The 25119-nt window shown below is 42.7% G+C and overlaps 1 protein-coding gene across 1 annotated transcript in view; it reads right to left on the minus strand.

Annotated features, from left to right (window-relative positions):
- Nucleotides 1-604: 604 nt before the first annotated feature.
- LOC113933125 (ectonucleotide pyrophosphatase/phosphodiesterase family member 7-like) overlaps nucleotides 605-25119 on the minus strand; it is a 30736-nt gene continuing 6221 nt past the window's right edge. The window contains exons 2-6 of the mRNA XM_027612885.2: nucleotides 13723-13868; nucleotides 6211-6837; nucleotides 4035-4272; nucleotides 2763-2886; nucleotides 605-946 (exon numbers count right to left, since the gene is read on the minus strand). Of these exons, the coding sequence (XP_027468686.1) occupies nucleotides 892-946; nucleotides 2763-2886; nucleotides 4035-4272; nucleotides 6211-6837; nucleotides 13723-13868 (1190 nt within the window). The 3' untranslated portion in view covers nucleotides 605-891. The remainder of the gene's footprint in view (nucleotides 947-2762; nucleotides 2887-4034; nucleotides 4273-6210; nucleotides 6838-13722; nucleotides 13869-25119) is intronic.

Consider the following 25119-nt stretch of genomic DNA (forward strand, 5'->3'; position numbering starts at 1 on the left):
CGAGGCAGGACCCCCCACTCCTCCGTCCTTCGGGTCCGCCCTTAACCCATCCAGTCTTGCCTTCACCAGACACTTATTAAGCACCTACTGCGTGCCCAGTGCTGTCAGGGCATGCAACTGTGAGGGAAACCAGGAGTGGCCCCTGAGGGTCAGGGGCTCGCGCGGGGGAGTAGGCACAGGACTAATTATCAGACAAGTATGTGTAGACGCGCCATGCAGGTGAGCTCCCCTAACTAAGGAGGACTTACAGTAGAAATTTGACCTTGTAGGGAAAGGAATGTGGATGGAGAGTAAGAGGGCTGCTGGGGGTGGTGGGGATGGGGAAGAAAGGGAAACAAAAATAATGATTTCCATTAGGCATTATTGTGTCTGGAGTGAAAGGCAGGATAGACAGCAACCCGTGGCGCTGCCTCTGGAGTTTGAGCTGTGTTCAAAGTCTAACACGTTTACTTTAGCACATGTCTCATAAAACTCCATTTGGAAGAGTCCAGAGCTAATTTGCTAAATATACTTGCAGAAGGTAGATGAGGGGGCAGATTAAATCTTATTACCCCTTTCAGATGAAAAACACTGAGCCTTGCTCAGCTATGAGAACAAGAGAGGAGAATTAATTCTAATTGAATGCATTTATTCTCATATCTCTTGTTCTAACACCAGCACCAAGTGAGCACAGGTTCCAACATAAGAATGATTTGTCTTTTATTCCCTTGACACTGTTGATTTAAATAGAGAGGGTGGACTGTGATTATTGCTGTTTTTACACAGAATTAATGGTTTCTGGGTCTGATGTTGTAGAAATCCTCTTAGTCACAATATCCTGAGGTAGAATCATCTGAGATATGACAATGAGTCTCAACCAGGGCTGAGTCTTGGTCCCAAGGGAATGATGCTTCAGAACTGGGCCAGGCGGATTGGTTCACTTTTGCTGTTTTGATCAGCTCTCTGCCTGCAATAGACAATGAAAACCAATGGGAAAGGGTCAAACTCATAAATACTAGGCTTATTCCGTTAACACGTATAATAGCTTTTAATTGCTTTTTTTCTGAGAAGCAAAAGGGCATGTACAGTCAATGCCATAATAAGTAATACTGTGTGGTTTTTTAAGATATTAGTAAATCTAGTCTGGTTCAGCCTTTCCTGATGCCATAGATGGGAGGTAGATTGGGAAAGGACCCCAAGTGGGCCATAGCACTGACCTGCACACAGAAGAAACCTTTATTTTGGTGTGTGGGCTCTTGGGAGGGAGAAAGGTCATAAAGTCATACATTTCAGATCTGAATCTGGAAGAATCAAGGCACTGAAGGCATTTTTAACATCCCAGGGACCTCATAGGTGTGTGTTCAGGTGTAAGTGAAGATTAGGACTGACATTTAACACAAAAACTAAAAATTTCAGGGTGTGTTTATATGAAGAGAAGCTTTAGGACACATCCCACGGCCATGCCAGCAGCAAAAGGGGATGTGTATGTGCACATGCTGTATTAAAGATTTGGCTTCTGGATTTGAGGCTTTTAATAATAATAATAATAATAACAACCACAACCACCTAATACATTTTTAACTGTATGGAGTGGTTGCTTTTTAGAAATTATGCTGTGGGCATGGTAGTTTAATCAGTACCTTGAAGTTTTTCCTTTATCTCTCCTATAGCTAATGGTTTCTTTAGAAAAGGACCAATTGATTTCTTTTTAAAATGTTGCTTCAGGGTGTAGAGACCTTTATAGGTCGTGTTTCAACTTATAGGAAATTTTTATAGTTCAAATATAAATTACTTTAAATGTAGCCTTTGTAATGGAGTTAAGGTTAAGTAAAGTTCTGACTTTCCTTAAGCTGTTTATAGTGTTCAGGAGGCTCCCGTTCTATTGGGATAGGAGCTATGTTAAAGCAGAAGAATGGTCAGGGTTGGGTTTAATAAGGAATGCAGGAGGCTCAGTCTAATGATGTAATTATTGAGATAGAGAAAGAGGTGCACTGGGGCTCTGTAATGCTTTGATTGGTGGCAGAACCAGTGTTATGAGTTGGATTGTGTCCCTCCCCACCCCGCCCTGAAAATATGTTGGAAACCCTAACCCTTGGTACTTAGGACCTTATGGTACTGGTGACCTTATTTGGAAATAGAGTCTGCAGATATAATTAAGATGAAGTCATCCTGGCTACAGAGGGCCCTAAATATCATGACTGGTGTTCATATAAGAGAAGAGAACACCGTGTAAAGACAGAGACACAGGGAGAGGATGGTCATGTGATGATGGAGGCAGAGACTGGAATGATGCATCTATAACCAAGGAATACCAAGGATTGCCAACAACCACCAGAAGCTAGAAGAGGCAAAGGAGGATTCTCCCCTATAGGTTTCAGAGGGAGCCTGGCCCTGCCAACACCTTGATTTTGGCCTTTTACCCTCCAGGTCTGTGAGACAATAAATATCTGTCGTTTTAAGCCAGCTAGTTTGTGGTACTTTGTTACGGCAGCTGTGGAAAACTAATACAATTGGTATGTCATTTGGGAGGCCCACAAAATGAAAATGCAGGGTCCTTGTTAAAAAAATCAAGAATTCTGAAATGGTGCCAGTAGATTATTAAACCAAGTTGGGGGCTCTTCTGAGCCCTGGGCCTTGAGTGATTCCTCAGGTCACAAGTCATGAACCTGGCCTTGGTTGCTGGGTTCTCAAAGTGCTGGATCCCCTTTGGCATGCAGGAAGTGGTTGAAGTGGATTATTACAATGTGCAGTGATTAACCATGGGAAACCCAAAGAACACTCACTTCTTTTTCCGATGAATGGCTGTGTATGTCACGCTAGCAACAAACAGAACTGCAAGAACTCCTGTGACAATCGCGAGACCAAACACTGTCTTTTGGAGAGCCAATGTCCTCCGTGTCTCTGCTCCTGATAAAATATCAGATGGTTTTTAATTGTCTGATTATTAAGAGGCTGTTCTGGCTGCTCCTGGGTCCCTAGGAAGTTTGTCATCCAGGCTCTGGTGAATATTAATTATGGAAATGAAATGTACATTTAACCCAAGAAAGTGCTCACTGTAGAGAAACCTTGTAGGGCAAGTTGTTGAAAGCCGATTTACTAAACGACTTATTCACCAAATGACCCATTTTCCTAATGACCACTTTGCCAAGTGACCAATTTGCTAAAAAGCCAATTTGCTGAAAATCAGTTGGTGGGACATTTTGTTTATAAATAACTGATGACAGGCAGCCTAACCCCAGGCTCCCAATGGGCTATGGGACAGGGGAGGGGCCAAAAATTTTAGCAAAACTCCAAACTTAAAAAAAAAAAGCCTCAATAATTTGGTGAATTGTCATTCATTTAATTAGATTCCTACAAAATGGCCTGCTTCCTGGGGGTTCACAAGAAGATCGTGTGCAGTAGCTTAGAAGAAGGGAAAAGGGTGTCCTTTGTACTCCGTTCTAATTGAGCATAGTTAAAACGTTTTAAGTAAAATAAATAAATCACCGAGCAGCATCTAAGTCTCTCTCTGCAGAAGAAAAGCTGGCCAGTGTTTGCAAACAACTGAATTCTCAGAGATGATTGCATTCTTCCTTTATATCATCCAGATTTAAGATTTTGAAATCTTAAGAATTAGCAACCTTATTTACAGGAACCACCTCCTTTCCCCTTTTTTCAGCAGTGAGTGGAATAGTAAGGTTTCATTCCTCCCCTGTGAGCAGCTTTCTTCTAGGCACCAGCAAGGACTGAGTTGCTGAAGGAAGGCTGCTTTTCTGTATCTAGAAGGGGCATCAAGGGACAGACTGCATGTGATTTCTGAGGATCAGAAGGATTATTGCTTGCTGTTTTCTATGGAGAGCCTTCCTTTTGCCCCAAAGGCACTATATGAAATGCTGCCAACATGTGGAGGGATTCCCTACTTCCTTCTCTATCTGTTTAGAGCTGCTGCTATCTTGCCCTGGGGGCACCGAAGCTGCCAGGGAAACAGGATTATTCTGCCCCCCCCCCCCAATTTTGATTCTTTTCTCAGGACAGAACACACTATCAATTTTCTTTTGGTTGATTTTGTATCTCACCTGGCTGCTGGTCATAAGAGTCCACAAGCATTTCCTGGGTGACTGCCAGGGAGCCATTGTGGGGTTCAGGGGTAACCCCCAGGAGCTTACACATGAGTGGGTAGATGTGGATGCTGTCAAAAGGCTCAGCTAGGTGATTCTTCTTGAAATCTGGCCCAAAAGCTCTGAATATGGTCTTCATGTCCATGTCGGCATTATCAAAGCCATGATCTCCTTTGTTGAAATATATAATAAATCGCTGAAAAATAATAACAAAAAAGCCATTTTAGATTCCAGTCCCCTGAAAGAAAACTGTCCCTTATTGTCATGCTTGTCAGATCCATGAAATCTTTGAAAATTTAAACGACAAGGAAGGACACTGCTCTAAAGTGCCAAAGAGAAGAGCAAGGAATGAAAGATCTTTAAGAAAGAGAATAAAGAAAGCATACCCATTAGACATAGCAAGAAGATAATACTGACAATAATAATAAGCTCAGACATAGTGCCTCTGGTGATGGCCTCATGTGCTTTGCAAGCTCCTCAACCGTGAAGAGAGAAGAGTAACACCTACTTCACTGTGCACACCAAAGCAGGCAGATGGATGGGGATCTGAGAAGTGTACTCAGTGAGAGGCATTTTCTTCTGCCTTACGGTCAGTTCAGAAGGTTCCCTGTTCCCTCAAACCTGGTTGGTTATGTTGGGATTGTGACTACTGCATTAAGTCCCTTCACTTCACTCTCAACTTGTTACATCATGAACCAGGCTTACAAAGGCCAGTGACTGTAGAATCTCTCCTTGGCAAGACCTTAGCTTTGGGCAAACATCCTCAGTGTTCTGGGCCGTGTGAGTGATAGCAAAATATCAATAAATTGTTGCATTTTACTGTGACTATTTCCACCAACATTAAACAATAACCTTAAGAGCTTTCCTATACCTGTTATACTCTGAATTTGTAGCAATACAAGAGTATACAGATTGCAGACATGATTATTAATGTTCAGCTCCTGTCCGTAGCCTAGGACAAGCATTCTTCAAGGGGATGCTCTTCTGTCATGTGATGTTTAGATATCACCTAAACTTTGTTCTGCCATGAATTATTGGTTGGTAGTTTACAAAAACCAGACCACCTTACTTATGTCTCACAATTAGCCTTGATTTTGGTATTTTCTTCTTTAGATTTGCTTATTTTTTCATAACAGCTTTGTTGAGATATAATTTGTATACCATACAATGTACCACGTAACATGCACAATTTGATGATTTTTAAATTTTTCTCAGAGTTGTGCAACTATCACCACAATCAATTTTGGAACATTCATTACCCCAAAAAGAAACCCTGTACCCTTTAGCAGTCACTCCTCATTTTCCCCCGACATCTCCCCCCCTGCTCTAGACAACCACCAGTCTGTGTCCTGTCTCTATAGATTTGCCTATTCTAAACATTTCATTTAAATAGAAATTCATTTAAAAAAATCATACAATATGTAGTCCTTTGTATTTAATTTCTTTCAGTGATCATAGTATTCTCAAGGTTCATTCAAGTTATAGCATGTATCAGTACTTTGTTCCTTTAATGGCAACAAAATATTCCATCGTATGGATATACCATTTTCATTTATCCATTTGTCAATTGATGGGTAATTGGGTTGTTTTCACTTCTTGGTTATTATGAATAACGCTATATGAGCATTTGTGTATAATTTTGTTTGTGAACAGGGTTGCTTATTATTATTATTATTATTATTATTTTTGATATATGCAAAGGGGAACCGGCAGGTTTTTTTTTTTTTTTGGTGAATCTACTGGTGATCTGTGCATAATGATCAAGCACACAGGCTTGGGTTCAAACTTCAGCCTTACACTTCTAATCCCAAATCACTTCTCTCTATCTTTGGTTTATCCCTCATTAAAATGGGGGAGATAAGAATATCTTTAGGGGTTGGGAAAACAAAAAATGAAATAACTAATGATAAAATTTTAGTACAGCACTGGACAGTGCCTTGGTCAGGGAGGGATGTTTGTCATTATTGCATAGTGGTGACATAGGACAGGGTTGTTGGTTGGGATGTGGGGTTAGGAGTGGGGAACACTTAGGAAGCAGTGGATTACAACTTATGATTTAATTTTTTTCAGAACTGTTTCTCTCTAGAGGCTGTCCAGACCCAAGGTGACTTTATTCATTTTAGAATCAACTCACCCCATTGATGTTATAACCAGAGTCGGCATACATCACGATTGGCAGGACCCGCTTGTGTTTAGCAAAATGGAAGCGTTCTGGGAATTCCTCCTTCTTGTACACATTGAGGTGAGGGTGTGCATTCTTCAGTGCTTGGTAAACGGCTTCCTCTTGCCCTGGTTTGGGCAGGAGCATCCCCATGCCACCATAGTCCACGATATCAAACTTGACCAAGTCCCTGAACTTGATGTAGTTAGTCAAGAGGATCTCAGTGACGTTGGGCTTCTTTTTTACTGTGGTCATGCCGTGGTCTGATGTGATGATGACATTGAGGTGGTCGGTCAAGCTGTGTCTCTCAATGGCTTCCACCAGGTACCCGATGGTTCTGTCGATTTGCTGAATAATCACCCTTCTCTTCTCCGTCTCAGGCCCAAATTTGTGTCCCATGTTATCTGGCTCTCCATAGTATAGAGTCACAAAGTCAAAGTCTTCCTTAGTGAACCAGCTCATGACAATATCGATGTTCTCCCTCCACTCTGTCTCGTTGCTGTCTGGGTGAGTGTAAGACTCCACCAGGGACCGCTGGACAGCCTCCCCTTTGTACTTCACACCTCCTCCAGGATAGTGGAATGATGCTGTCTTCTTCCCCTGCAAGCATAAGAAGAAAATTCTGTCAGGGCTGTTTCTCATATCTTTTTCATAATAAGTCAAGCCTGACCTGTTGATGTCCCTGCCCTAGCCCAGAGTCATAGAGAACATGTGAGCATTGGAGTCAGATGGTGTTGGACTTCATTCCTCGCTTCACCAGGATCTCATCGAATCTATAACACCATTAGTTGCAAGACATGCTATTATTTTATGTGCTAGTAGAAGAAGAATGCTGCCAGTTAAACCATGACACTCCACTGATTGTAAGATGCACTCCAACTTCAGAGTGGCAAGATGGAAAAAAAAAATTCCTTGGAATGGAGGAAAAATGGTACTTTCTGTATTGGTGATGGTGAGTGAATTCTTTAATTTCTTAAGCTTCAGTGTTTCTACATGTAAAATGCCAAAAAATTGATATGATTTTTGTGAGGATTAAGCCAGATAACTTTAAGATAAAGTGGTGGGGATTGTGTTTTGGCATGTGGTAGGCACTTTTTCTTTGCCTCCAGGTAAAGGAAACCACCAAAAAGTCTTCCCTGATGTGTGTACTGAACACTTAATATGTTTGCCTGCCCAGCACCCACTCCCCCTCTGCTGGTTCAGAGAACCCTGACTTCCCCTAGAGACTATGCCCTTGCTTCATGGCTCGTTTGGGATGTGTTGTTTACACATCTGGCTCAGAGGTGGGATGTGGCTGTGGCCTGGCCAATCAGAGGACACTGCATCCACTGGCCACAGAAATTGGTTCAGCCTTGGGCCCATGTCCCAGTCAGAGCCAAAGAGATTTGATCTTGAGAATTTTGGGGAGGAGGAGTAAGGGCTAGAGGAAAGCTTTGGACCAGAAATCAGGTTGTTTTAACAACACACATGATTTCAAAATATTCTTAAATGATCCCCCCAGCAGAAAGGTGGCTGGTAATTTGGTAAAATTTGGTAAAATTTGGTAAAATTATTAGGAAAAAAAATAATTTTATGTTTGCTCACCAATGAGTTAACAATGAGATGGACACATCTCACTAAATAAGTCCTGTTGTTGTAAAGCAGCTCCTCAGCCAGGACATGGAACATAGTAGGGACTCAATGGATTTTTCATTTAATGAATGAATGACCTACTTATTTGGGGAGCAAGTACTTTCCTTTGCCTCAGCAAAGCTATTAACTTGAAGGCTGTACTGTGACACTTCCTCTATCACCCAAGATTTGGATGTTCTGAAAAACACAAAAGTTCATTCATTTTAGTAGAACCAAGGATGGTGTTGGTGTCACTATGTTGATTTGGTACGGAGAATAAATGACCAGGAAGAATTTGAGGATAATGGCACCTGGATTGTGGCTGTTTGGTCAATACATGAGCAGAAAAGTATAACCAAGAGTAATGACAAAACTTCCAATGTACTGTTTGAGAGAGAAAAACAGGAAAGCAATTTGGAAGTTTTAGGGGATGCAGTTGGTTTTCTACCCAGATCCCCTTATTGGGCCAGTGCACTCACATTCACTTCAGCTGCTCCACGTTCTGGAAAATTACCTTCGGCCAAGTGGCCAAATCTTGCCTCACCTGGGAAGGTGTGCCATACTGCTCCTTCACTCCTAGCTGCCTATGGCCAGTGATTGACTGATGGGAGGACAAAAGACCAGCTTCCTTGCCTCAGGTTGGGATAGCATGGAGGTGCGATTCATGCTCCAGAGCTGTCTGTGGGATTAGGCTGAAGCTGGTCTCTAACTGCAACTACAACTCACTTATCTTCTTCAATCCTTGCCCTGTCAGTTTCCCTCATTCCCATCTCCTGAGAACTCTCCCTCAATGCCCTATATGCACCAAATCCCTGTCTCAGGCTCTACTTTTAGGAAACTTGAAATAAGATATAAATCTTTTTTTTTAAAAGATTTTCATTTATTTATTTGAAAGAGAGAGAGAGTGTGAGCACAAGCAGGCAGAGGGGCAGAGGAAGAGGGAGAAACACACTTCCCGCTGAGCAGGGAGCCCAACGTGGGGCTCAATCCCAGGACCCTGGGATCATGACCTGAGCTGAAGGCAGACACTCAACCGATGGAGCCACCTAAGCACCTGAAGATAGAAGTCTTAATACAAAGTATTCTTTTCAAGGCTTCAGAAGCTCTGCTATCCATTGCTATAGGTGAAATATTGTGCCCTCTGCCCTCCAGCATTCATTTTCTATCATGTGATTTAGTTTTATTTTCTCTAAAGCACTTTACCCAATCTGAACTTATCTTAATATGTTTCTTTTTTACTATTTCCCTCCCTTAGAATGCGAGTTCCGTGAGATCAGGGGCCGTGTTGATTTTATTGACCACTCTTTTCCTGGGATCTAGAACAGGCCTGGCTCAGTGTAGGTGGTAATTTTTGGTTAAATACATGTTGAATGAATGCATGGATCACATCTCCTTTTGTGGGTGCAAAACCCATCCTATTCTCACTCCTGATTAACTTATGGAAATAGTTACAGAAGCTCTTTCTTTTTTGGATTCTAACATCTTATTTGTATACTCTTCAGGCAACACATTTTCATTTCTGATAATAGAATTTCTATGGTTGCTCTAACTTGCAAATCCTCTAATATTTATTTATTGCATTTCTGATTGGCATTACTCATAATTCTCAGTTTTTAGCGGTGGTACTTTGTTTAACTTACATATAAATTGACTTTGCTCTGAAGTATGGAATTGGCTGGAGGGATAAAACTTTCAACATTTTGTAGAACATAGTTTGACTGGCTATTTTATTATCTAGAATAAGCTGACATTGACATTATGAGGGACTTAGGCAGCTCTCCATAACCAGTTGACTTCTTGATGTTTGCATATTAAATCTCAGATGTTCTCAACTTGAAATTGTTTTCTTGTGCTGTATGCTCAACACGCACCTTCTTTCAAGATATCTCAAACTGTAGTCTTAGGAAACTGTGGTTTTTTTAAACTTTGCCCCATAGGGATTTTAAGAGTTATACTGTTCCATGAAAGAAGCTCTGGAGAGAAATTATGTTTGGGTGTGTGTATACACCACCCCCTCACATGACTCTGTTTATTTGGGACCTGTGATAATCAAAAGTGCTATTTTCAACAAATACTTCTTAGAAATAATCTGAGTACTTAATTGGATGCAAAAGAGTGGGTATTTACTATTCTACCCTTTAATTAGCATAATCAGTGTTTCCAGTAGCAATAGCAATTGGAAAATCGCTGGTTTTATTAGGTTCATTATTCTCCCTTAGTGTAGTGTTGCATCAATGTGCTCTTAAGTTGCTTTTTTTAAAATAAGAGTTCGTACTTCCTATAGGCAAAATCCTTGGGTTTTTTTACAGAGTCCACCAAACTCCTCAGAACTAATCATTAGAACAGAAGTTTCAGTTTGGTTTTGCATTATGTCTGATCTCTTCCTTTAGGACAGAGTGAATGTCACAAGGTGCACATGTTTTAGGAAGGCCCTCGAACATTTCATCATGGTTGTACTTTGGTGGGAAGTATGTATGGTTTAGGGAAAGGAGTTAGTTCCTCCTTCTAGGAAGAGATTGGGTGGAAAGAGATGGACTCCATGTATGTGAAATTCAGAAGTCAAGGTTGATTCTGAGTGTTTTCATTGCTTTTCTGTGCTCCAGAGGAGTCACTGGATGGAAGGAGCCAGATGGCCAAGATTCTATTTTCTCCCCCTCCCACACCCTTTCAGAGGTCAGATTATTATTCTTAGAACCTTTATGATGCATAATAAAGACATGGTTTCGGCCAATATTGGGATGAAATATCTTGTTATTAATGCTCTAGGCAGAAGCAGCTGGTACCATCTAGCTCACAGCTCTTCCAAGTTTGGAAGCTACTGTCTAGGAGACTTGGCTTACAGTGAAAACTATACCTGCCCTCCTCACCCTTTCTCCAAATCCCCTCCTGGTTGTAGCCTATCATGGTCCTGATACAGACTCTTGGCAGCCATGGGGATCTCATTCAGATTATCCCCTGCCATTTCACTCCTTAATAGGCTCTATAGCTCCTCCATAGAGAAGTGAAACATGCCCCTAGGTTATTACTTATTTATTATTATTTTTTATTATGTTCAGTTAGCCACTGTATAGTACATTACTAGTTTTTAATATAGTGTTCAATGATTCATTAGTTACATATAACACCCAGTGCCCTCCTTAATACCCCCTTAATACACTTAATACCCATCACTCTGTTGCCCCTTCCCCCCACCCTGCCCCTAGGTTTTTATGGTTTTCCTGGACCTTAAAGTCATGGCTGCCTGCCTTTCTCTGAGGATTAGGACTTCTGAACTTGGTGAACCACTTCAGCCATGAATCATGTTCAGTTATCAGGCATGCTCATTTAAAATCTGAGCTTGCTGTAAATGGAGCCTCTCAGTTCATACCCTGACCGTTAGTGAAGTCTGCTGGAGTGTGGATATGTTCTTGGACTGTGAATAATGGACTCAGAGGTGGCCAGGAATCCCATCTTTTAGGCATCATCCACAGGGCATGTCAATTCTTATGTATCTTAATGGACTCTGGCAGCATTAATGTCATGGAAGGAAAACATTTTAGTCCTCTTAAAGGTAAATGCATCAATCTCCACAAAGCCCACCTGGAAGATACTCAGAAGAAGGATGGATTTTCCCAGTGATGGATACAGGTCAGGCCACTCCCTTATAGTCCTGCCTGGTAATATAGATAGGCCCCTGAAAGGCATTTAGGGCCAGTTGGTATGCTGTTACTGGGGGGCTGACCTGGGGCCACAGGTTTGCTCTGATTGCAGCAGCTTTCCTGCCAACTCCTCGAGGACCTGGCCAATGGCCCTGTCCCATGGCAGGAGATGTCAATGGTAGAATGAGATATACCAGCTTGACTTTCACTTGCCAAACTCATGGCATATTGTCAGTCGTCGGGCCCTCCACCAGATCCTGTTTTTGCACAACCACATAGGAATTCAGCAAAGAGGAAGAACACTCTGATTATGAATTGAGCAGAAGGAGACAATGTCTTGAAAATAAATGGCAATGAGACAAGAACCATGAATAAGAAAAACTGTAGGAAAGAATGCTACCAGAAGCTTCATGCCAATGAACAAATACCATAGCAAGAGACTAGAGAGGCCCTGGGTTTTGAACAGTGAATTAATGAAGACTACCTAGACCTCCCTAGGAGCAAGGCAAATACGTGATTCATTATGAAATCCACGGTTGAATGTTTTGGCCAAGGAACTAATATTATGTTATGGTTAAGAGTTAAGAGTTGCTGAACCCAGAGTGAGTTCAAATCTTAGCTTTGCCTCTTGCTAGCTTTGTGACTTTTGAGAAGTTATGGCACCGCTCTGTTAAGTGGGCATGATCGTTACACCTACCTAAGAACTGTTATAAATTAATAAATGTAAAGCACTTAAATCAGTACTGGGCACATAGAAGGTGTTATGAATGGTATTTTCTTGGGGGGACAGAATTTATTTGCATAGTCTTTGCCTCAAAGTTAAAAAAATGTGACGGAGGAAGGAATCTAGAGCCCAACAGTTAAGGGAAAAATGAAGCTGAGGTAGAGTCATTGACAACCCCTTGTGATTCATTTAGAGCTATGTTGTCCAATATAGTAGCCCTTAACCACATGTGGTATTTAGATTTAAATTGAAATTAATAAAAATTAAACGCAGTTGGGCGCCTGGGTGGCTCAGTCAATTAAGCGTCTGCCTTCAGCTCAGGTCATGATCCCGTGGTCCTGGGATCCAGTCCCGCATCGGGCTCCCTACTTAGGGTGGAGCCTGCTTCTCCCTCTGCCTCTGCTGCTCCCCCTGCTTGTTCTCTCTCTCTCTCTCTCGCAAAAATAAATAAAATCTTAAAAAAAATTAAATGCAATTAAAAATTTGGTTCCTCAGTCTCACTAGTCACATTTCAAGGACTCAGTAACCACATGTGGCTAGTGGCTTCCATGTTGAACAGTGCACAGTAGAACATGTCTATCATCAAAGAAAGTTCCATTGGATAGTTCTGGCTTAGAGCTGTAGTGACCAACTGAAGTGCTAAAATGATTCAGACTCCTTTAATGACTAATAGTTTTTGAACATTTAGTTTTCAGCATGTTACATGCATTATCTCAGTTAAACTTCCCAATGGGCTTAAGAAGCAGGGACTCTGATAAACTTCATTTTATGGGTGCGGCAAATCAGGCACAGGACGGAGGGTTTTGCCCAAGGTCACGCAGCTGGAGAAAGGTGGAGCTGGCCAGATCTTGCTCCAGGAGTCTAAGTCCACCGCCTGCATGCTGAGCTGCAACAGTACCACCTTGTAGCATGACATGCCCAGTGTATGTTGGAGCACAGAGATGAAGCTCCAGTGCCAAGGGATCTTTGGAGCAAAGGTTGGTGTCTTGGGGAAGACGAGGAGGAGGTTCTACTCCAAAGTGATGACTGTGGGAGCTGATTAGGAAAATACAAAGCTGACAGCAGTTTTGGGGCTAGGACTTAAACATGCAGCTCTGATTTCTGCCTTTTTGAAGGAATAGTAAGTGGCCACTGGAATCCTTTCAAGTGAATGTTCTCAGAGCTTTTCATGGTCTGAAGATTCATTAAATGGTCAACTTCATTCTTAAGGGCTTTTATGGTTAAGTCTGAGGCAAGTGTATAAACAGATATTTATGAAAGAGCTGCTGAGTTCAGACCCTATGGTAAGCCCTGGAGGTGCAATCATGATTAAGCCAGACTCTGCCCTCATAGAGACTCATCCATCGATAATGGCTAAATGCGTATTTTGTTTAATACTTACCATCAAATCTATTAAATAAGCACATCATCATTATTCCCATTACTCAAGGTCACAGCTCCTAACCCCCATCCTACATGCTTAGGAATGAGAGGCGATGTCCCTGGAAGCCAGCCCAGGGTTTCTGATAGTACCTGTCTCTGGGCTGTGATCCAGAGGGGGAGAACACCATTGTCCCACCACTCAGTCTTGTTCTGTGTCGTTTTGTGGGAGAACTTCCATTGTGTCTCTGTATTAAACATCATGTTGTGAATGACTCCGTGATCTTCAATCCAGCGACCTTGGGAATGAAGGAGGGAAGGTACTGATAAGTTCTACAAATGGATACTGCCAGGGTATCAAAGTGATCTTAAGACCTCCCCCAGTATTCTTCTGGTTGGCCTATTTCTTCTGGGGGATTTTTGCTCCAGGTGGCTACCCTGGGGCTTCAGACTTGGTTTTCTGGAGGTACAAACGTTGGTAGGCATAAAGGAAGGGCTAATTTCTTCTCACAACAGCCAAATTGGATCTGCTCCCTGGAACAGACCTCACAGTCCTGGAGGAAGCTGGGATTGGCTGTGGAGCCTGATGTGGGAGGGAAGGCAGGGCATGGGGAGGCCAGATTACTTGGGCTATTCTGTGTCCAGAAGGTAAGAGCCTGGAATTTGGATATTTCCTGTGGGATGACTTTCCTTATCTTCTGCTTGTGATGATCTGATTCAATATTGAATATCCAGTGGGCCCAATTCTTGGCAAACATCCCAGGGTTTTTCCTAGGACTTTCATGCTGCTTGAGGAAAACAATGGAATCAGGAAGGATTTCTAGACATACATGGGTATAGACTTATTTCTCTCTACTTAAAGAAGGAAGGCAGATGTTGGAGAATGTGATTAAGCTAGATTATTCTTGAAAACATAAGAATTGAACTAGTATAGAAAAAACCTGTGATCTTATATTGTACCAGGGAAAAGGGGATGCATGTTGGGGGGCAGTCTAAAGAGTGAACCAAAAGATCCAAGGGGATAGCTGAGTACACTTCCTTACCTGCTGGGACAGAATCCTCTGGGTGACCCTACTGATTATAATAAGATAGTGATGATTTCTCCTATTTCCAAGTTAAATCAAGGCAAGACATTCTGTGACTAGAACTTGATGGTCATGGGAACCAAGAAGGGAAAGCTCTCCACTGGCTCAGAGTCATTGCCAGGCTGCTGGTGGGTAAAGCCCCCCTAGGATGGCCAAGGCTTTCAGCTGGGAAGAAGCAAAAACAGTTGTTGCTTTATTGTTTCTGCCTTGTAGGTAGACCATGCTTAGGGGCACTGGAAAGAAGTTGTGCTGCTGTCAGGGACTGGGGCTTTGGGGTCAAGATTCCTGGTCAGGGATCAAATTAGATGGTCAACAGGGGAAGAGCATAGACCTAGAGTCCAAGAGAGCTGGGTACCAACCCCGACTTGGCTTTTGAACATGCTATGTGAACTTGAATAAGCCCTTAACCTGCCTGGCCTTGGTTGCCTGAACAATAGCAGGTATGGGTTGTGTGATGAAATCATGGCACATATTTACTGTCATGTCCTAAGCCAACACCTTTCCTAAGTTTTTAGGGACATTAACTCATCTAATACTCCCAACAACCCTGCAAGGTGGGTACTATTACAGCCCCTCTTTTAGAGATTTCCCCCTTTAAGGAAACAGGCACAGAGTTTGCTCGGGATCATGTAGCAGAATTGGGCTTTGAACCCCAGGAGGCTTGGTTACAACCCATGCTTCTTTTTAAATAAGTAAAATTCACATAACATAAAATTAACCATTAACATTTTAAAGTGTACAATTCAGTAGCATTTAGTATAGTCACAGTGTTGTAAAATAATCACCTCTTTTTAGTTCCAGGGCATGTTCATCACCCCAGAAGGAGTCTGAACCCATTAGCAGTCACTCCCCAGTCCTCCATTCCCTCATCCCCTACTGGCCTCTAGTCTTCTTTCTGTCTCTATAGTTTTACCTGTTCTGGACATTTCATAGAAATGAAATCTCACAATATGTGACCTTTTGTGTCTGGTTTCTTTTACTTAGCTTCATGTTTTCCAGGTTCATCCATGTTGTAGCTTGTATCTGTACTTGATTGCTTTTTATGGCTGAATAATATCCCATTGTATGAATAGACCAGAATTTGTTTATCCATCCATCAGTTGGCGGACATTTAGGTTGTTTCTAGGTTGTTGGGCTATTGTGAATAATGCTATGAGCATTCATGTATAAGTGTCAGTTTTCAATTCTTTTGGGTATACATCTGAGAGTAGAATTGCTGGGTCATATGATGACTCTATATTTAACTTTTTGAGGAACCGCCAGACTATTTTCCATAGTGGCTGTGCCGTTTTACATTCCCACCAGCAGCGTCCAGGAGTTCCATTTTCTCTATGTCCTCACCAACACTTGTTATCTTCCTGTTTTTGATTATGGTCAACCTAGTGGATGTACAGTGATAGCTCATTGGGTTTGACATGCATTTCCCGAATGACTGATGGTATTGAGCATTACAGGCTGGGGTCTTAATCTCTCTGTTATACTGTATGTCAGGGGGCAGGGCCGTCAAATACCACAACTGAGAGTACTTTGTTACGAGTAGGTGGGGGTGAAGTGGGCAAGAAGTTTTCAAGCCTCACGATTGAGTAATGGAAGCCTTTTGAAATCTACAACAAATTGTTTCGTTGTTATAGTGTCTGAGCTTTCTCATGGCTGAGCCATGCCATATCACAGTAGATGAAATGGAAGCACAGAGACAATTCACCCAGCGGTAGCTTGCTTTTGCCTTGTTTTTGTCCACCACCCCCCCGCCCCGCAAATCCTGGATTCTGTTCTATGTGACTCTTACTGCCCACTAAGGATCAAATCACCCTGGAATTACAAAAATCTGGCACTTCACCTAGTCTAGTATTTATCCATACCACCAACATTAGAATCAATTGAACTGCTTGTTAAAAAACACAAATTCCCGGGGCGCCTGGGTGGCTCAGTGGGTTAAGCGTCTGCCTTCGGCTCAGGTCATGATCCCAGAGTCCTGGGATTGAGCCCTGAGTCGGGCTTCCTGCTCAGCAGAGAGTCTGCTTCTCCCTTTGCCCGTTCCTCCTGTTCGTGCCTCTCTCTCTCTCTCAAATAAATTAAAAAAAAAAAAAAAGCAACCAAACAAAAAACCCTCACAAATTCCCTGGTCTCCACTCTAGCCCTTGCTGAATCCACACCTCTAGGGTGGGGTCTGGGAGCCTGCATTTTCATAAGCTCTCCAGGTGGTTCTAGTGCCCACAGACATGTCCCACTGACATGTCAGAACCACTGTTTCAGGGGCTGTTAGTCATTCACACATGCATGTGGATTAGTTCTAGCAGATTGCCCATTACTCCAAAATCTGGGTTGATAGCAACTCCCCTGAGGGACCAAAGGGAGGACAGACAGCTGTCAAAACCTGGAGTACTCCACTATCTGGGGAAGCTTGGGGGCCCAAAGCCACTGGGAGGATTTGGAGGAGGGATTGGAAGAAGCAGAGGATGCCACAGACACAGAAACTTAACCCTCCTGGACCTTAATGATTCTGGCTTCCAGACTCTGGGACACAGAGGTCAATTATAATATCAGTTAAGTAGACGAGCCTGGGAACCAATCATAGAATCCATTTTCCCCTCAAAGAGATGTTACCCAAGTTTTAAACACCTAACCTTAAATGAGTTCATGGGGCATGACCCTTCTATTCTGTGGCATGGCTAGTCCCAGTAATTGCACAAAGGAAACTCTCCATGGTTTTGGGTTATTTCCACCCAGACACTTAAAGGCATGTTCTAAATCCAGCCAGCAGCTAGGGACCACTAATGACCCAGCAGAAATTTCCACTGCCCCTTTGGTTCCTGCTTCCTGCTGCTCAAGGCTCTTTATCCTGGTTAAGGGCCAGTTCTGGAATGTGGGCAGAACAAGACAGAGGAGGGAAAAAGCTAAGAAAGGAACAGCTGCAGGGAGTGGCAATCAGTTTTACTAAAATTGCATTTTCAACTCTGGAGACAATCAGGGACGGGGCTGGAAAAGCTACGTGAAGGCAACACTGTTGACCATGCCTGGAGTTCCAGTACCTGCAAAGGAACTGGTTTCACTTGGGTCAGATGACGCTGTCCTCACTACAGTATGATGCTACAGAAGGGGGGCTGCTCTCAGAGGCGAGACATCTGGTTTTGGTTTTGGCTTTTGTAAGCATTTGCTCTCTCTCTGGGACTCAGTTTTCTCCTCTGTAAAATGAGAGGGTTAATGATTTCCAAGGGCCTTTCTGGCTTTATCCATTCTGAGAGTCTGTCATCCATGTCATTTCAATGTCTGTGATGTGGGTAATTATGCAAGTTAAACAGGAAGTAGGGTGAGCTCTCCTAGAGAACGTGATTCCTGCTGCTTGCTAATTATGCTTTTATCAGGGTACAATGCATACACCCACACCATGCCAGTTATGGCAAGGTGTGGGTAAATTCACCCAACCAAGCCTTTCAAGTGTGGGAACCAACCCAGCTAGATTTGACTTCTTTCTCTTGATTCTCAGAGACTGACATTTATTTATTTCCCAAATACTTCAGGGTGAATTTAGGAAACCATCAATTCCAGTGTTTGATCCAAATCCTCTCTTTCTCAGACATTTTGAGCCAAGTATTATCCTTGATTGTCCCATGGCATTTACAGCTTAGGGGACAGGGGAGAGAGAGTTAAAAAGAGAGAGAGAGAGAGCATGTTCTGGGGTGCCTGCAATGCTCACAGGCACCTTCTCTTAGATTGCCCTACTTACAGGCCTTGCTGAGAGGCAGGTCTAGGCACCATATTTGTAACATGTGGCATCTCCTCCCCACATTCAGTTGGTTGGTGAGAAACCCAATTCTCTCTCTCAAGACTTAAACCAAGAGATGTAGTAACTAGTCTACTGGTTGTGGGCTCCGAGCAGCCTACCATGATGGGCCTTGGGCAAAAAGAGAAAGCTGGTTGTGAGTGAGTGAAGCAGAGACAGGAGAGTTCCTGGGGCTGATTAGAAGAACACTGGGCTTCTGAGAGCCAGATACATAAGGTCTGGTTTCTCTAAATCCATTTTCCATTTTCTCTGATTGTCTCTCATTTGGTTCCCTTGCCTGACTTTGCCTGTTAGAGCCTTGCAGGGCAGTCCTTTCCCTTGAGCTAGTGTGAAAGTATTTCTGTGTTTTATGGCTGTTTTTCCCCGACATAACTGGTGATCAATGCTCCAATAGATGCTGAACAAAGTGCAGTGGGAACACAGAAAAGAGGGGATCAGGGAAGGCTGCACAGAGGAGGTGACACTGGAGCCTGGTAGAAGGCAAGTGCAAATGCAGTCCAACCGTGAACAACACGGGCTTGAATTGTGTGGGTCCACTTATACACCAGATTGTTTTTGGTAAATATACTACAGTACTGTTAATGTATTTTCTCTTCCTTATGATTTTCTTAATAACATTTTCTTTTGTCTAGCTTACTTTATTGTAAGAATATAGAATATAATATATAAAATATGTGTTAATCGCCCATGTTATTGGTGAGGCTTCTGGTCAATGGTAGGCTATCAGTAGTTAAATTTTGGGGAGTCAAGGGCGCCTGGGTAGCTCAGATGGTTAAGTGTCTGCCTTTGGCTCAGGTCATGATCCCAGAGTCCTGGGATTGAGTCCCGCATCGGGCTCCCTGCTCCTTGGGAGCCTGCTTCTCCCTCTGCCTCTCTCTCTCTCTCTCTCATGAATAAATAAATAAAAATCTTTAAAAAAAATTTTGGGGAGTCAAAAGTTATACATGGATTCAACTGTGTGGGGCTTCACCACCACTAACCCCCATATTGGTCAAGTGTCAACTGTATCTGCCGTGATTTTTGACTATTAAAACTAAGCACTTCACTGCTTGGACAGAAGTAGATAGAGGTGGTTTTATGATAGCCTGCCCCGGTTGTATCCATTATCAGTTACCTTGCTGAAAGGATTATGTAGCCTGAGTTTGCTTAGTGCTTTTTTGTTAATGACCTAAACTTCTCACATGATACGCACTTGGAAATAAGTGAGCAGTATTGTTCAGTTATGTTGTTGTGGACAAACCACTATTTTGCCCATTGTTAGATGGCTTGAGAGATTAATTCCAAAGTTTGAACTAAAATAGGGTCTGGCATCTACCTAGTAAGACTGTTGAAGTTCTTTCCTTTTTTGATTATGATGATGAAAAAATGGCTGAGATGGTTCATGACTTGCCTTTTCTCATCATCTCAGTCCTGGATTCTTGGCCCAGAAGCCCTGCTCTAGAACTTGCAAAGTTTTCAGGTTTTGCCAATGTTCTGGGCTATTCCTTGGCTTGTGATAGATGAAAACCACTCCTTTTATTCCCTGATCCTAAGGTCAGGACTGACATGACTTAGACTCTAGACCTAGATTAGACCTGTCTAGATGCAAACCTTCATGGGCCTTCAGATCATACAAGAAATGGGTGCCTGTGTAGCATTGCTGTGGGCTGTCAGGGAGTGTCATTGGAACTGGGGACACACGGCACTCATGTCATTCCATCCTGCTTATACTTTCCACTTAGCATCCATCTCATTTCCTCTTGGATTTCAGATGATTGTCTACAAATATGTTTTTTACATTAGTTTACAAACTCCCTAAGAGTAGGTAGGGTTATGCCTCATTTATTCTGGTGTCTCCCTGGCACAAAGCATAGAGATTTGCCCTCATTAGACATTCAATAAATGTTTGTTGAATTTAATTGAACAAAATCCCTCTTACCTCTGCCCCAGTTGCATTTGGCCAGGTATGATCTGAACAAGTAGGAAACAGAACCTGATTTAGTCCAAAGTCAATTTGGGAAAAAAGATATTTTAGTGGGATTAAAAGAAGCCATGCCACAACTTAATAACTTAATAAGGGCATTCCTCCCCCTCTGCTCCAAACATTTGCTGTGTTCATACCTACTAATTTTCAGGTGTAACAGTGTATATTTACAGATAGTCCATTTGGGCATAGACACACTTTAATGCATTTATTTATTTAACAATAATTTGAGGAACTTCTATGTTATTCACTAATTCCTTTAAACTGATCTACCGTATAAACTATAAGCATGTCTTCATTTTCCTCCTGATTTGTGATTCATTAAGTTCACATTCCCAAAACAAAAGAAGAAAATGTCTTTTTGACCAGCTAGTATGAAATCAGTGAGGAAGAACAGTTGCCAAATCAAGTCAACCAACCACCTTAAATCAACCCAATGTTCCATTCTTGAGCTGACAAGCTCATTGAGAACCACAGCCAAGACACTGATGGGAAACAGCCCACACTGATGCTCAAAACCGCACTTACCCAAGTTTACACACCCAGGGTGCCACCCATTGATAATCCACTGGACCCATAACAAAGGTACTTGAAATGAGGACAGGTGAACCAATCAAAATTTAAAACCTTCTCAGCTCCTGCTACAGAATTGAGGCTTGTCTCCAACACTAGCACTCATGATGGCAGCCCTTTTTTTGGACAGAGAATATAAAACCCTAGCATACCCATTTTACTAAACTGCTCTTGCTCATGTGTAAGTGCAAATGAAAAACGCTGATGCTGCTTCTTTTTGACATTGCTTTTTAATTATGGCCATCCATAAATCATTTTATCCTTGAACAAGACTTGAGAATGGCCCTAAGGCAGAGGCACGATTCCTTAGGAACTAGGCCAACAGAGAATGGGCTTTCACACTCTCTACCTCTTCCTTTAATCTGCTGTCAAAAACAGAAACTTTCTCTCTTTGAGTAGCTGGAAGCAGCTGGCTGCATTTAAGTTCCATCTGGGAACTCTTCTAACACACAGTTCTACCCTTGTCCTGCCTTACTGACCACTGTCACAGAAATGGAATCTGTCCCCTGCATTTTTTTCTCACTTCATTTTCTCCTCTTACCACTATAGTGGGCTGAATGGTAACCCCCCAAATTATATGTCCACATTCTTTTTTTTTTAAAGATTTTATTTATTTACTTGACAGAGAGAGACACAGTGAGAGAGGGAACACAAGCAGGGGGAGTGGGAGAGGGAGAAGCAGGTTTCCCACTAAGCAGGGAGCCCGACGCAGGGCTCGATCCCAGGACCCTGGGATCATGACTTGAGTCGAAGGCAGATGCTTAACGACTGAGCCACCCAGGCGCCCCTAATATGTCCATATTCTTATTCCCAGAACCTGTGAATGCTACCTTATTTGGAAACTAGGTCTTCACGGATATAATTATTTAAGTTAAGGATTTTAACATGAGATCATCCTGAAAATCATCACGTGAAGAGATTATCCATATTGGCTCTAAACCCCCTTATAAGGGGCAGAAGAGGAGAGGACACAGATAGAAAAGGAGGAAGCAATGTGACCATGGAGGCAGGTATTGGAGTAGTGTGGCCACAAATCAGGGAGTGCTGGCAGTGATCAGAAGCCTAAGAGGCAAGGAAAGATTCTCTCCTGGAACCTGTAGAGGGAGCATGGCCCACTGATACCTTGATTTTGGGCTTCTAGCCTCTAGACTTTCTGTTGCTTTAAGCCACCCAGCTTATGGTACTTTGTTATAGCAGCCATGGGAAACTAATGTACCCATGCTGTCAGTCTCAAGTGGTTCCAACTTCTCTTACTCAAGGCATTGGGATTTGGAGCAGTCATGATTTTTTGCTCAGTTGCTGTGGTGTTTTGGGCTGACACTTTATCCTGTGTAATCCATAGACCTGAAACATTGGCATCTGATTTTTCTACATGTTGGAGATTCACGTCATGACAAGTTAGGAAATAATCCTGGTTTTCCAGCCTTCCTTATTTTCAATACTTCCTTTTTTCCCTCCTTGTGGAAATGACTGGAGTTGGAAGCACATCTTTTCTGTTTCCGTCTGGGTTTTCTTTGCTTTGTTCATCTATGTTTTGGGGGTTTTGTTGACTTCCAGGACTTTTTTTTTTATTATTTTTTTATTTGACAGAGAGAGAGAGACAGCAAGAGAGGGAATACAAGCGGGGGAGTGGGAGAGGGAGAAGCAGGCTTCCCGCTGAGCAGGGAGCCTGATGCGGGGCTCGATCCCAGTACCCTGGGATCATGACCTGAGCCGAAGGGAGACGCTTACCCGACTGAGCCACCCAGGTGCCCCGACTTCCAGGACTTTTTCAGTGGAGAGTTATTTCTGGGGAAGCAGGATGGGAGCTGATTAAGGTTTATAGCATCTTCTGACTAGGTTTCCAACAACATCTGTTGGGCTTATATTGTTATCAGCAGCAGGGATTTAATTTCCTTTCCCTACCTCTTTTACCTCTTTCAGACTCTTTTTCACTGGTTAGAGTGTCACATGGGTGACCTTTGGCTCTCTGATTTACATGTGATTTGTGTATTATACATCTAGTCCCAGGGTTCTCAAGTAGGGGGTAATTTTGTCCCCCAAGGAACATTTGGCCATGTCTGGAGACACTTTCGGTTGTCACAATTGGGGGAGGGATGCTACTGTCATTTTGTGAGTAGAGGCCAGGGATGCTGCTAAACACTCTATAATGCACAAGACTGCCCCCCTTAGACAAAGAATGATTTGGCCCAAAATGTCAGTGGTGAGACATTGAGAACCCTGCCCTAGTCTTAAAGCTCATTCAAGTATATTTGACCATGCTTCCTTTGCTCCTTCTCAGGTAGAAGGAGAGTCATGGATTCATGACTGGTAATGACATCCATGAGGAATTTTTACCTCTTATAGATTGATTTTGGGATAGAATGTAAGCAACTGATCATTTGTGCAAATTATTCCCTGTGCACCTCCAGGGGATACCATCCACATAGCATTCACGAAAATAACCTCTGTAGAATTGTGTTGTACACAATATACAGTTGCAAGTGATGGCTCTGATTTTGGGGTTGCCTTAGTGGGGTTCTGGAATTGGGAGAGACTTAATTTCTGGCTGATAGGGAGCTTGAGCCCATCATTGAGTACCCTTTCAAGGAAGGAGAAAATGTTGAGCAGAGAGGACCTCACTTTTATTATTCTCGACCATCCTCTAGTTACCAGAGTCCCCTTTTTGCCTCTGATCTATATCTATTTGACTAGATTTAAAATGATCAAATTATAATATCACAGCTTACGTTTTCCATAGCCTTTGTCTGAAACATGGTGGTGATAGCTTCTTATTTTCAGTAGGTTCCTTGGGGGAGAAAAATATATGCTGCTGCCGTTAAGACTTCCTATCCACCCACCACTTGCTTGGCGGGATTTCCTTAGTTTCAGCAGCATAAGTTATTCTCACTGGTCCTCAATCACTTTGCAATAAAAACTGAGATTGCAAAAATGTTCACTATCATTACCAGTGATGGAGCAGTAAGTACAGGCTTCTGGAGAGGGAGAAGGAATTGGGTGATTTAAACTAGCAGAATGAGCTGCTAACCCTCAGAGAATGGCTTTTCATTTTGGTGAGATCTGAAGGGAATTGGGACAGTTCAGGGAGACTGGGGGGACCATGCTGGGAGATGGCTGTTTGCACGTGTGGTTACTGAATCCACAAGGAGCCCATGCTCTGTGAGCCAGCCCCACAGGTGAAGGTGTGACTTCTTGGGACTGAGTACTAGGCCACTGGACTACATACCCCCATCCCCATATCAAAAGCCCCATCAAGCTAGTGAGGTAGACCTTGGCTCTTCCTGCCAGACCTTCCTACATTGCTCTTTTCTCTGATAACAGTCCTTGATTTTCTACTGAGAACCCACCAGTCTCTGACTTGCAGTCCACGTGGTTTGTGTGGTGCTTGCCACCGCCCTTAACCCTGACCTGGGGGTGGATATGTATGTATTCTTAGCTTGGGTGTTCAACATTGTTCCACCCCCCACCCCAGGCCACAGTGATTGGTTTTGAGAAGTAAATTGGCCCAATGAGAGCCAATATTGGGAATTTTGTGGTCACTCTTAGAAATAGAGAAAGAGAGGGAGAGGGAAAAGAAAGAGATTGATCACTCTGGTGACATAGTTTGAGGACCTGGATTACTAATGCCTGTAGTTATCAATTAATTATGTCTTATAATACTGTTGTGGGTTGAATTGTGTTCCTCAAAAAAGATACTTGAAGTCCTAAGCCCCAGGACCTCAGAATGGGACCTTATTTCAAAATAGGGCCACTATAGATAAGGTCATGCTTCAGCAGTTTGGGCCCCTAATCCAAATGACTTGTGCCCTTATGAGAAGATGGCCTGTGAAAATAGACACACAGGGAGAACTCTATGGATTGGATGGAGGATGAGAGTGTGGCATCTATAAGCCACAGAATGCTGGAGATTGCCAGCAAACCACAAGAAGCGAGGAAGACAGAGGAAGGGTTCCCTACAGATTTGAGAGGGAGTGCAGCTTTATTAACACCTTGATTTTAGACTTTTGGACTCCAGAATTGTGAAACCATACATTTCTGTTTTTTTAAAAAGATTTTTTTTTTTTATTTTTAAGTAATCTCTACACCCCATGTAGGGCTTGGAATCACAATCCTGAGATCAAGACTCACATGTTCCACTGACTGAGCCA

This window comes from Zalophus californianus, chromosome 10, assembly GCF_009762305.2.
Source record: "Zalophus californianus isolate mZalCal1 chromosome 10, mZalCal1.pri.v2, whole genome shotgun sequence".
NCBI classification, from domain to species: Eukaryota; Metazoa; Chordata; class Mammalia; order Carnivora; family Otariidae; genus Zalophus; species Zalophus californianus.